Raw genomic sequence first — 13,409 nt, 5'->3', positions numbered from 1 at the left:
CTTCCTCCAAGTCTCGCGTGAGCAGGACGCAGGGCAAAGGCGGAGAGGGGGCTGTGTGTCTCTCTTGGGGTTCCGTAGGCGGGAAGGGGCGGGGCCGGGGAGGTGTGTTGGGGGCGGGGCTGGGGCTCTGGCTCCGCCCCCGCGCGCTGGCGCCGGGCGCCGAGGCGCGGAGCGGCGACTTCGCGGCTTGGCAGGGCCACTTGGGGTCATGGAGGCGGCGGCGGCGCGGCTGCTGCGCGGAGGCGCGCTGGTGAGTGCGCTGGCGGCGGGGGCTTCTCCTAACGGGACCCGGGAGCCCCCTTGTCGGCGCCCGGCGGGCCCCCGATCTCCCTCCAGGCCTCTGGCGGAGCAGGTCCCCGCTCCTGTGAGGAGGGCTGGGCTGGCAGTGGCGGCAGCTGGCGCGAAGGGGGGTGGGAGCTGTTCTAGAAGCTTCGGAGCCGGAGCGGGAGCCGGAGCCGGAGCTCGAGCCCTGAGTGGCGTCGGAGAGCCGCGCGCGCCCTGTGTTCTCTGCGAGCCGTCGGGCCCTGGGAGCCCCGGAGCCCGGGGCCTTTGGGGGCACTTTGCAGAGACGTGTCCCCTCCGATGCCACGTGCCCCCCGCTATCCCATTTCACCCCCACCTCCCAATTTTAACTAAAAAGGTAGCTGAAAACGCAGGCACGGTCTTTCCGAGCAGAGCGTTTGCTGCCCTGCCCTCTCTCCTGCAGCCCCTGCTCCGAAGTTAGGAAGCGCCCCTGGAGTTGGCCAGACTTACCTGCCAGTCCGGGGATGCCCCCTGCCCCGTATCAGGTATCAGCCGACCCGGGGCCCAGCATCTCCCATGGCGAGCTCACCCCAGCGCGGGGGGTGCGCATTCCCCGAGCAGCGCCCTTGCACTTGAGATGACACCTGCCTCCCAGGAACAGTCACCTGTGGCACCTAATTCTGCACTCCCGGCTGCCCCCAAAGCGTAGATCCTTTGATGGGTTTTGCCAGGATCTTCTCATGGCGTTGAACATTTGCACCGTTGAGCTTGCTTTCCCGAATACACTCACACCCTTCCATACGCTCCACTTCTTTAGCAACTTGACCTCTGCTTAGTTGTAAACTTTTACCTCCTTCTGTCCGCTCAGAGGAGTTAAAAGGCCCTTCAGACTACAGTTTCAGTGAGTGCTGTGCCCAGAAGCAGGACTCTTTTTTGTTTGTTTGCTTAATTAGAGGTAATTAATGTTATTTGATTGCTTTACAGGCTTGAGCTATTAAGAAAATTACTAAAGTCGTAATTAGTATATTGTTGCAAAGAAGTGAGTCTTTTTGGTATGAGTACTGTCTTATGATTTGTTTTTTTTTTATGAGTTTAACAAAGATAATTACCAGGGCTTCACAATTTGACTCTTGTTTTACAGCCAACAGTTATACTGATCACGTGCTGGGTGGCAGATGTTTTTGGTGCTCTACCTGTGTCATCTCGTTTAATTCCCCCCCTTTTTTTTTTTTTAAGATTTTGTTTGTTTATTTGAGAGAGAGTGAGCGAGAAAGTGCACAAGTGACGGGAGACACAGAGGAAGAGGGAGAAGCGGACTCCCTGCTGAGCGAGGGAGCCCAACGTGGGGGCCTCTATCCCAGGAGTCTATCATGACCTGAGCCTAAGGCAGAGGCTTTTTTTTTTTTTTAATAATAATGTTTTTTATTGGTGTTCAATTTGCCAACATACAGAATAACACCCAGTGCTCATCCGTCAAGTGATAAGGCAGAGGCTTAACCCACTGAGCCACCCACTTAATTTCTTACTGCCATCTTACACATGTTAGCTAATCTGTTGGCTGCAGAGGCTGATGCTGTAGAAGATCAGGTAACTTGCTCAGCATCACTCAGCTGGAAAGTGATAGAGCTGGCGTTCAAATTCCAGTTTGATGCTAACCTTAATGCACTACTGCCTCCCCTTCTTTGGAGATAGTGGAGACCTATTTTTTTTTTTTAATGTTTTTTTTTTTTTAATTATTTATGATAGTCACACACACACAGAAAGAGAGAGAGAGAGAGAGAGGCAGAGACACAGGCAGAGGGAGAAGCAGGCTCCAAGCACCGGGAGCCCGATGTGGGACTCGATCCCGGGTCTCCAGGATCGCGCCCTGGGCCAAAGGCAGGCGCCAAACCGCTGCGCCACCCAGGGATCCCAGTGGAGACCTATTTTATTTGGATTGGTTAGTTTATTGAGTCACCCAAGCATCCCATAGAAGTTTCTCTTTTAATGGAGAGTTTAGAACTATATCCAACAAATCTGATATTGTGTAGGTGTGGTACAAACCCCAGGGGTTCCACAGTCTGCCTGTAGGTTCAGAGGAAGGAACAATGATCAGGACCATTAGGGGAGACACAGGTTCTTCAGGAGCTGGGGTTAGGTTTTAGGAGAAGAGAATTGGGGAAAACACAGTAACAAAAGGAGACTGGGGAGTTTTAAGGAGTGTTGGAGTTTATCCTTTGGATTGTCAAAAGCCATTGAAGGTTTTGAGTCTTGGAGCTAAGCAATCAGCTATGATCTAGTTTTATTGCTGTCACAGCAGGTGGTATGGAGGGTAGAGAATTCCAAAGTAGGGCTAATTTTGGTTCCTCTCAAAGATAAATGGAGGGCAACTGGGTGGCTCAGTGGGTTAAGTGTCTGCCTTGGGCTTAGGTCACCCTGGGATCAGGCTCCGAGTCAGGCTCCCTGCTCTGTGGGGAGAGGCTTTTTCTCCCTGTCGCCCCTGTTTGTGCTCTCTCACTTTCTCAAGTAAATAAAATCTTAAAGAAAAAAAAAGATCAATGAAAAGGAAGAATTTACTGAGGATTTACAAAAGACCAGGGAAAGCATTTTATATCCACCTGATAGACTCTTATTAAGCAGGGGTCACTGGCTTCATTTCACAGATGAGGACCTGGGAGGCGGTGGTAGGCATGCTCTGTGTCACCCGGGAGTCAGGCCAATGCTTGGGCGCTCGACCACACTTGCCTTCTCAGAAGGGTTCAGTTGTCCCTGCAAATGCATTAGAACTAACCTGTCCATTTTGATTGGGCAACCAAATTTGTGAGGAATTGACCTGGTCAACTTTTGTTCCAAAACATTTTAAGCCACTTGATATTTTGCAAGAGATCATTTTTTAAAAAATATTCTTCATAAAAAATACTCTTGATGTAATATTATTCAGTTAATCCTATAAAGGTCTGCTAGTTGCTGGAACTGCTAAACTAAGATATATATCTTGTTCAGTTTCTTGCTATTCAAGAAAGCTGGGAGCAATTTTTTTTTTTTTTTTTTTTTTTTTTTTTTTTTTTTTTTTTTTTGACATATGTGGCCTCTGGACGGTGAGAGCTTAGCACATGCAGAAGCAGAAATTGTTCACGTGGGCAGCCCGGGTGGCTCAGCAGTTTAGCGCTGCCTTCAGCACAGGGTGTGATCTTGGAGACCCAGGATCTTGTCCTATGTCGGGCTCCCTGCATGGAGCCTGCTTCTCTCTCTGCCTCTGTCTCTGCCTCTCTCTCTGTCTCTCTCTCTCTGTGTCTCTTGTGAATAAATTAATAAAATCTTTAAAAAAAAAAAAAAACAGAAATTGTTCATGTGCCATAGCCGGGTCCCTGGAGCCATAGTGCTTGAGTTTGAATCCTCTCTACCACCTCTTAGCTGGACAACCTTAAGACAGGCTGCTGCCCCATTCTGTACTTCTGTCTCCTTTACTACAAAGTGGGGAGAACAGGAGTATTGAGGGAGATGTTAGATGTCAAGCGCTTAAAACAGCTCTTGGCACATAGGAAATACTCAGCAAAGGCTCACTGTTAATACAGGCAGCATCCATTACCAGTAACTGGGAGGACGGGGTGGGATGATTTTGCTCTATGCAGAGAGCTCTCTCTGATCAGTCTCAGGGGTGTGTAAGTTTACATCAGGGTCTTTGGCCTCAAGGAAATTACATTTTTAATTGTAGAGACCAGGTAGATGTGTTAAGAAATGCCAGTAGGAACAGTAGAAGATTGCCAGCGTTAAAATAAATAGCCTGGACAGATGGGCTTATGGAAGGAGAGGTTGGAACTGTGCATCATAAAAGGGGATGGCTTAGATTTAGGTAAAGCAACAGATTGGTGGACATTATAGACCAAGGAGATGCGTGAACCACAGTATAGATATAGGAATGTACTGCGCTTGTCTGAGAAATAATTATTCTAGGATTGCTGATGTGAAGTTTGCAGGTTGACAGAGTGAGTTTATTTATTTATTTATTTATTAAGATTTTATTTTTATTTATTCATGAGACACACAGAGAGAGAGGCAGGGACACAGGCAGAAGGAGAAGCAGACTCCATGCCGGGAGCCCGACGACGTGGGACTCCATCCCTGGTCTCTAGGATCAGGCCCTGGGCTGAAGGCAGCGCTAAACCGCTGAGCTACCCGGGCTGCCCGACAGAATGAGTTTAAATGACAGGTGTCTATAACGTTCAATGGTTAGGTCCGCACTTGTTCGAGCAGCAGTGAGTCTTGGTTCATTAGGGTTGCCCACAGTTCCAGATAACAGCATTTTTTTGTTGACTAAAATGCAAGCATTCATAATGTTATTACTTATCAGTACAGAAATGGCAGTGGTTGTGTTTTGTTTTGTGGGTTTTCTTTTTGTTTTTGTTTTTGCAAATGCAAATAGGTCTTTGTTTCCAAACCCTTCTTTCTCTCTGGTGCCAAGAAGACTAAGTAACCAAAACAGTCTTCTCTGGCTGCCATAAAATGCTTTCTCCTTTCTTTCAGGATCCTTTCATACCAGCCTGCTCTTGGGCTTACATTGCTTTGACTTTGGCACTGTCGGTCAGTGCCTGTCCAGAATGATCTGGAGGCCAGATGATTCCCTGTGGTGGGGAGGCTGTCCTGTGCATTACAGGATGGTGAGCACCCCACCCCCACACAACTGAAAATGTCTCCAGACATTGCCAGATATTCCCTGGGGGCAAAACAACAATGCCCCTTGTTGAGAACTACTGGCATAGATCTGTGCTGCCCCGTGTTCTTGGGGGGGGGGGTGGAGGTGGAATGTGGCCTTTCTCCTCATAGGCTGGTGGAAAACTATCACTACTACTTGCCACACTCAGTTTGTTGACTATAGGAATTGATTTTCCAGATTTCAACAGGAGCCATTGAGATTCTGATTCTGTTTTATTCTGAGATAAAACAGTTAATAGCTTGCAAAAGGAACCCAAAGGGATAGGTGACCACTTAGACCACTTCAGAAGTTCACCTGTGGTGACACAAGCCCTCAGCTAGGGTGATACTACTGCTGGCTAGAAAGGCGGACGCATTCACAAAGGAAAACTTGAGAAGATTTGGTCATTATCTAAAAATGGAGGAATTAGATGGACACCACATTTTTGAATGGAGTTAGCTGAGTGATATGCAGAGATTGGGGTGTCTGGGGGAAGACAGTTTGGGGGAACAGAAAGGAAAAGCATTCATTCTGCTTTAGATTCCAGGCTTCTAAAAGTGTCAAGTGGAAGCATTTTGGAAGCCGAGCAGAAAAGGAATCAGGAAACTAGGAGAAATATTGGAGCTAGAGATACAGGGCTGAGCCTTTGGAGCATATTACAGATCATCTTGGGGGAATGTTGGAGACAGGCAAAGCAAAGAGGAGAATTAACGTAGGATATCCCTTCGAGGAGCATTTTGACAAACAGGATTTATATTCAGAACTGGAGCAAAAGAAGGAAAAGGATATTTAAGTCCAGTCTTAAGAGCAAAAGTACCAGCAGACCTTGTGCCAGATAGAGTAAAGAAAAGACCCCATAGGGAGCAGAGGCAAGATGTTTTGAGAATTACAAGATATACAGCAGAAGAACCCAAGACCAGCTTTTGAAGATGCTGGAATGGGAATGGAGGCAGGGTGTGACCTGGGTCTATTTAAGGATAGAGAACTGCTTTAGGTCTTAAGCTCCCTTCTCTCCTTTTAGTATCCACCTGCCCCTGCAGGCATTTAAGCGCACAACTCCTGGTCTGGTCAGGTCTCTTGACCTGGATGTTAACTGCTCTTTCTGTTCTGCTACTAACCTGGTTTTGCTGCAGAGGAAGGCCGTTCCAAATATCTATAAAGGTGTTGGACCCAAGTTAACTAAAAATTAACGATTAAAAATTGTTTTAAAGGGCACCTGGGTGGTTCGACCAGTTAAGTTTCTGACTTTTGATTTCAACTCAAGTCTTGATCTCAGGGTTGTGGGTTCAGGCACGCACACACACACCCTCACACCGGAGCTTAGTTTTTTTTTTTAAATTGCTTTAGCTTCATTAATAATCACATCTTGTAAGATTTCTTTGGAAATAGGGGTAGTTTTGAAAGAGAACTTGCTGACCTGGCCACGGCCACACACATAAAGGTGAACAGGTCTCCTGTATGCAGATTCCCTGGCGCTGCGTCCTTCTCCATATATTTTGCCTTCTTCGGAGGCATTCTCTGCATATTCTTCTAGAAAGTGATGACATTGTCATTGTCAATGACATTGACATTGATGAAAGCGCCTGCCTTTGGCCCAGGGCGCCGTCCTGGAGTCCCGGGATCGAGTCTCGCGTCGGGCTCCCTGCATGGAGCCTGCTTCTCCCTCTGCCTGTGTCTCTGTTCCCCTCTCTCTCTCTCTCTCTATGTCGATCATGAATAAGTAAATAAAATCTTTAAAAAAAAAAAAAAGGGAACCAGTAGTACTACCAGTAATACTACTTCCAGTACTATTGGAAGGAGTAGCCTTAGACTGGTGGAAGGGAAGGGCTACCTTTTTAGTAGTTCCAGAGAATACCTAGAACAGAAGCTACTGTTTATGGAGAAAGCAAGCAGAGGTCAGAGGGGTTCTGGTGTAGGAGTTTTGGCTCAAGGATATGAAAGCAGAGAAAGGATCGACTTAAAATTTAATGTGAGATATGCAATACTTAAATCCGATTTTAAAATGGATATCTTGGATTTAGTGAGAATTCATTGAAAGATCTGTCTAGAAGAAGATGGGAATCCTCTCTAAGAGAGTGGGAAAGGAACAATGTATTAGCTATTATACCAAAGAATGTATAAACCATAATCAATAAAGTAGCATTAAGAAGTATATCCTCTTACCTCTGCCTCCTCCTCTTTTTGCTTTGCTGTAAGGGAAACTAGCTGTCTTGGCAGGAATCTGCCTCAGCCAACCACAGAGCCTAAGGCAGTAGAAGAAAAATGTGGCCAGCTGATTATATAATAAGGCACTAAATAAATATTGTTCTAGTTCTATAAACCTGCAGAACTATTTACATGCTATATTGATCCTTATATCCCAAGGAGCATAAAAGCATTACCAAAAAATCACTGTTTTCATTTGATTAGGTTAATTAAGCTAAAGCAATAACAAGCAGTGAGCATAATTAAACAGCTTGGCATTTAACCTTGCCTTGTGTTTATTATATGAAATCTTGGCGCAGAGGACCTGCCACTCTTGGCCACTGCTTCCTGCTGGAATACTTAAATTTACATGTTTTAGAAACAGGTACAAATTATAAGAGATAGAATGTTTAAGTTTTTATTCATTCAGTCCTCTAAATTGTTGATATAACTCTCATAAACTGTATGAATTTCTGTAATGGTAAAGCTATAAAATTTGGTTTCTCTAATTTTTTTTTTTTTTTTGGTTTCTCTAATTTTAATATAACCTGGTTAATTTAACTTGGTGAGGAGGAGGTGCCATAGATTTTTTTTAAAAAATTTTTATTTATTTATGATAGTCACAGAGAGAGAGAGAGAGAGAGAGGCAGAGACACAGGCAGAGGGAGAAGCAGGCTCCATGCACTGGGAGCCCGATGTGGGATTCGATCCCGGGTCTCCAGGATCGTGCCCTGGGCCAAAGGCAGGCGCTAAACCGCTGCACCACCCAGGGATCACCATAGATTTTTTTTTAAACTATTTTCAGGAGATAATCGTAGATCCTCATGCAGTTGTCAGAAGTAACACAGAGAGAATCCTGGATACTCTGTCCAATTCGCCTTCGTGGTGACACTTATAAAAACTACAGTACAGTGTCACAACCAAGTTCTGATACAGAGACTATCCATAGGACTTACTCAGATATCTCCAGTTTCATGTGTAAATTTATATATTTAGTCCTGCGCAGTTTTGTCACGTGTATGTTTATGTATCCACCACCACAATCCAGCTACAGGACGGTTCCATCCTCATAAAGGTCTCTTGGGTCACTCTTGTTTAAACACATGACATAAGGCCTAGTAACCTAGTGGTTCTCTTCTCCCTCTGTATAATTGTATCATCTCAAGAATGTTAGATAAATGAAATCCTAGCTCCGTAACCTTTGGGCTTAGCTTTTTGCATTCAGGATAATTCTCCAGAGGTTTGAACAAGTTGTTGCTCAGATCAGTAGTTTGTTTTTTTTTACTGCTGAGCAATATTCCCTTATAGAGAAGGAAAATCTTCTCTACCCTCTTGGGTTCAGGAGCCAGAATCTGGAAATTCAACTGACAAAAAGCATTAACTCAAGGGAAAGGTTTATTTCATCTGTGTAGGGGAGCCAACCAAAGAAGTGTAGCTGGCTCTTTCAGAGGTTGAACTTAAATGCTTACATATCCTGGTAGGGAAAAGGGAAGGGGCAGAAACTGATTCTAAGGGAAAACCAATAGGGTTCTATTAGAAAAGGCATGGGTTTTTAGGAGAACAGGTTTCCAGGTGATGGTGTGTCAGAGAGCCTGTTTTGCCCCATTTGCCAGCAGTCGGCATTGTCACTGAATTTTTTTTTTTTTTTTTTTTTTTTTTTTTTTACTTTTAACCATTCTGATCATATCTCACTGCGTTGGTTTGCTTTTAAAATATCTTTTAGTTTCCAACAGGATCAGAAGAGATTCTAGTATGTTGATGGTTCAAAGATCCTTTTATGTATTCTACATATTTAATTGTATCATAAAATAATATCATTTTACCTTTTCTGGGTCTGTGAAGTTGAATGAGTACTGTGAAAGAGAAAACCGGAGGCCCAAAATGGTGTTGTTTAGATTAAGGGCCCCAAGGCAGGAGACCAAAACTTAATGTCTAACTTAAATAGTTTCAACCCCTCAGGAATGTAACCTTTCAGGGATCAACTTGGAATTTCCTGGTCCAGCTAGGAAATGTACTGATAGACCCATTCAGCTCCCCTTAGGAAGGAGAGCCACCTTGCTTAAACAGTGCATTCCTTGATAATAAATTACTTTCCTCTTTTTTTCTAATGCCCTCCCTGCCTTTGAAAACCTTTCTTTATTTAGCTCAGTGGAGGTCCCCTATGCTTGCTGGATGGGATGCTGCCCAATTTGTGAATTGTTTAATACAAGCAATTAGATCTTCAAATTTACTTGGTTAAATTTTGTTCTTTAACAGTGCAGAAGGACATGAAAAATACCATCAAAATCTGTTTACCACAGGTGAGCACTCTACCTAGCTGTAGAATCATCTTGATTTTTATTGCCTTGTAGGTCAAAAGGTCTTAGGGGGCACCTGGCTGGCTCAGTCACTAGAACATGCCACTACTGATCTCAGGATCAGGAGTTCAAGCCTCACACTGGGCATAGAGCTCATTAAAAAAAAAAAAAAAAGACTGGAAAAAAATAAAATCTATTCATGCATTCTGTTGTTACTAGCCAGTGTTAAAATGCACATTAAATTAGAAAATCTATAAAATACTAAAACTAAACATGAGCAGATTCCTTTATTATCTTAGAGTAAAGAAGATCATTATAATTAAAAGCCAGATATCATCCCCCAAAGAAAAGTAATAATTTGGGCAACACAAAAATCACAGACTTCTCCATGACAACACAAAACAAGTATAAGTGGGGCACCTGGGTGGCTCAGTAGTTAAGCATCTACCTCTCTTTGGCTTGAGTCATGATCCCCGGAGTCCAGGGTTGGAATCCCACATCAGGTTCCCCACAGGGAGCCTGCTTCTCCCTCTGCCTGTGTCTCTGCCATTCTCTCTCTCTCTCTCTCTCTATCATGAATAAATAAATAAAATCTTAAAAAAAAAATTAGTGTTTTTGTGGATAAAGTGGATCCACTTTAGTGGATAAAGAAACTTTTTCCTGTTAATCTGTTTATTGTCAATTCTCAGTTGCACCCTCCCCACCCCTCTACTCCACCCTTCCTGTGGGTAGAGGAAAGTTTTCTTCCCAAGAAATACACTATATATGTATAGATCTGGGTTTTTTTCACTTGCAGATTTGTGTGACCTTGTCCGCAGTGGAGATATGGATTGACACAGTGACCCTGAGTTCCCCTTGTTGGGCATTATTCATAATACTAAAAGAGATTTTGGTTGCACTTTCCCATCTCTGCCCTTTGATTAGTTTCTTTGGCTCCCTAAAGCAGCCCTGGTTTAAATAAAAACAAGAGTGATCTTGTACACAATGGACTATTTTGCAACTATAAAAAAAAGGGAATGAAGGTATTCTCTAGGTCCTAAAGCAGAAACCTCTCCAGAATGTATTGCCACATGAATAAAAGGCACAGAATAGGGTACATAGTATGCTACCTTTTAGAAAGGGCAGGGAGGAGAATAAGGAAGTCTATTCCTATTTGCTTAGATTTGTATATAAAAAATATATAAAGATATACATAAGCTGATCAGAGTGGTCACCTGTGAGAGAGGTTGAGAAGTGGGCTGAATGGGGATGGGTCAACAGCTTTTTTCCCGGGTATGTGGGGGCAACGGTCTTTTTGAGCCTTGTTACGTATTCAACACAAAAGCATTTTAAAGCCAGACGCTTTGGGGGTGAGGGTGGGCAAGGGGAGAGAGCAGGGGTGCACATTTATGAATCACTTCTGTAGACAAATGAATGGTGTGGCTTTTGAATATTTGCTGTAGGAGGGGTTGAGTTTTTACTTTCCAAATCATGCATGTAAACCAGATGCCAGCCCAGGCTACAATTAGCATTATCTTGAGGAGCTTTTGAGAAATACAGAGGCCTGGGCTTCATCTGGAGTCTGTTGAATCAGTCTTAATTGGTAGGGCTGTACTCTCCTTTGCTGTAAGCTCCCCAAGTGATCTGGTATGTAACCAAGAATGGCAACCCCTGATTTAAATCTCAGGGGCACTTGTTTCCAAGATCCCAATAGAGTTGGCAAATGTTCCAGAATAAACCATTTTCTTTAGTTTAATTATGTGTAACAACATTTGACAGGTTCTTAAGAAATCCATAAAATGGTTCAGCAGTATGATGCTGAGCACATTATCTAAAACCTACATTTTGCGTTTTAAAGGCAAGCCTACTTCGAAAATCCAAAAATCCAGAGCATACATGATTCAAACCATTGCACGTATTTTAAAAAGCCAAAACATTAAATATTATTAGAAATATTTCTGATAGAAAGTGCAGAAAACAATTTAACTGGCACCCTATACCCACCACCCACTTTTGCTATAGTTTTGGGTTTGTTTACTTTAAGAAATAAAACACTACAGGGATCCCTGGGTGGCTCAGCGGTTGAGTTCCTGCCTTGGGCCCAGGGCGTGATCCTGGAGACCCAGGATCTAGTCCCACGTCGGGCTTCCTGCATGGAGCCTGCTTCTCCCTCTGCCTGTGTCTCTGCCTCTCTGTGTGTCTCTCATGAATAAATAAATAAAATCTAAAAAAAAAAGAAAAGAAAAAAGAAATAAAACACTACAGAAACCCCGCATTTCTAGCTCTTCTACAGAGGAAACCATAATCCTGACGCTGATGTGTATGCTTCTTGTTCATGTGTTTAAACTTTTACTGCATTACTGCATCTATGTGTCTCCATAAGAATATATACTATCATTTGGTGTGTTTTTAAAGTGTACATAAATGCTATCATCCCAAACAAATCCTTTTGCAAATTGCTTTTTTAACTCAGTATTATATTTTCAGGGTTTATCCATGTTGATATATGTAGCTCCCTAGTTTACTTTAACCGCTATAAAATCTTCCATTGAATTATAGGGGAGGAAAAAATATTTTGCACTCTACCCTCCTGATTCTTGGCTGAGATCCCTCCATAACAACAGATTAACGGGGTAAAATACAAACAAATTTAATAACTTGTATACCTTCTGTATAAATGGGAGAAACCCAGGAAAACTGAGTGACCCTGAAACGGCCCAAGCCACCATCCCCTTAAATACTGTTACCAGCTAAATACAAAAGATGGGGGGCAAGATAGCGGGGTGCAATTATGGGAGGTTGGCAGGAAAAGCATAGTAAACAAGAGTGGGGTGGTTATGCAGATTTAATACCTTGCCTTTTCCATTGATAAGTTTCTGGGGACTTAGTCATCTCTTTCTGGTTTGTGGGGAAATTTCTCCTATGCATGTAGATCAATGTCTCCTATAAAAGGGTAAATGTCGGGCAGCCGGGGTGGCTCAGTGGTTTAGCGCCACCTTTGGCCCGGGGCATGATCCTGGAGACCTGGATGAGTCCCACGTCTGGCTCCCTGCATGGGGCCTGCTTCTCCCTCTGCCTGTGTCTCTGCCTCTCTCTCTGTCTCTGTGTCTCTCATGAATAAATAAATAAAATCTTTAAAAAAACAAAAGGATAAATGTCTTCTCAGTTTTCAGAACTTCTCTGTCTGCTGTTTCTTAAAAATTGCCAGCTCGAGAAAATCCTTATATCAAAGAGACATTTTTGCCTTGGCGAATTCTTCTCCCCTTCAGAATCAGCATACTACAACTTACCCTTCATTCTTTTGTTGACAGATCATTGGCTTTTTAATTTTTCACCTTTATAAGTCTCACTGCACTGCTTGCAAAGCGTGTACTCAGGCATAGGAACTTAAGTAGAATTGCTGGGCTTTGGTGTTATGTCTTTATCTTTACTTTTGCTTAAATCGTGATTACACCTGTTTTTACCCTCAACTACAGAATGGAAGGGTTTCTTCCCACTTAAAAATTGTTCATGACCCTTGTTAAAGACGGTAAAGAAAACTTTATTTAAGAAGGAACTACTGCATTGGGATTTTGCGGTAGGGAGGTGAGATCAAGCTCAATTCCAGGTACCACAATGACAAGTGGAGATTTATAGGCAGCAAGTCAGGTTGGAGTCAGTGGACAGAAAATCACTGAGAAGAAAGATGAGGGCTAAGCGGGATTCTTGGGGGGGGGGGCTGGGTGCAGGCCACCCCACCAGGGACCATTTTGGGCATGAATTCAAAGCATCCCAAACCCAGCAAGTTCAGGAAAAGCTCTGTACCTCCCCCTCACCTGCCTGCTTATACTAGGAAGAGAGCTATTAACAGAGATTTCTCTGGACTCAAGAAACTTCACCGTATAGTAGGGGAAGAACCGTTGGGGTACCTGGCTGGCTCAGTTGATAGAACATGTGACTCTTGGTCTTGGGGTCATGAGTTCGGGCCCTGCATTGGGTGTAGAGCTCACACACACAAAAAAAGAGGCTGTCTTTTGTTTTCCAAACATCTTTCA

General features: G+C 43.7%; 1 protein-coding gene across 4 annotated transcripts in view; it reads left to right on the top strand.

Moving 5' to 3' along the window:
* ACADSB (acyl-CoA dehydrogenase short/branched chain) overlaps positions 1-13,409 on the top strand; it is a 40,341-nt gene that overhangs the window by 799 nt on the left and 26,133 nt on the right. Inside the window, exon 1 of one of the 4 annotated variants that reach the window (XM_072804998.1) lies at positions 104-250. The exons of 2 other annotated variants lie outside the window; for them this stretch is intronic. In XM_072804998.1, coding sequence (XP_072661099.1) covers positions 209-250 — 42 coding nt within the window. In that variant the 5' untranslated portion in view covers positions 104-208. Of the gene's footprint in view, positions 1-103; positions 251-13,409 lie in introns of those variants that run through there. One more of the 4 variants, XM_072805001.1, reaches the window with a different exon arrangement.

Source organism: Canis lupus, chromosome 29 (assembly GCF_048164855.1).
Source record: "Canis lupus baileyi chromosome 29, mCanLup2.hap1, whole genome shotgun sequence".
Classification (NCBI taxonomy): Eukaryota; Metazoa; Chordata; class Mammalia; order Carnivora; family Canidae; genus Canis; species Canis lupus.
Note: the sequence above shows the minus strand (reverse complement) of the source record. Positions and strands in the feature narration are given on the sequence as shown.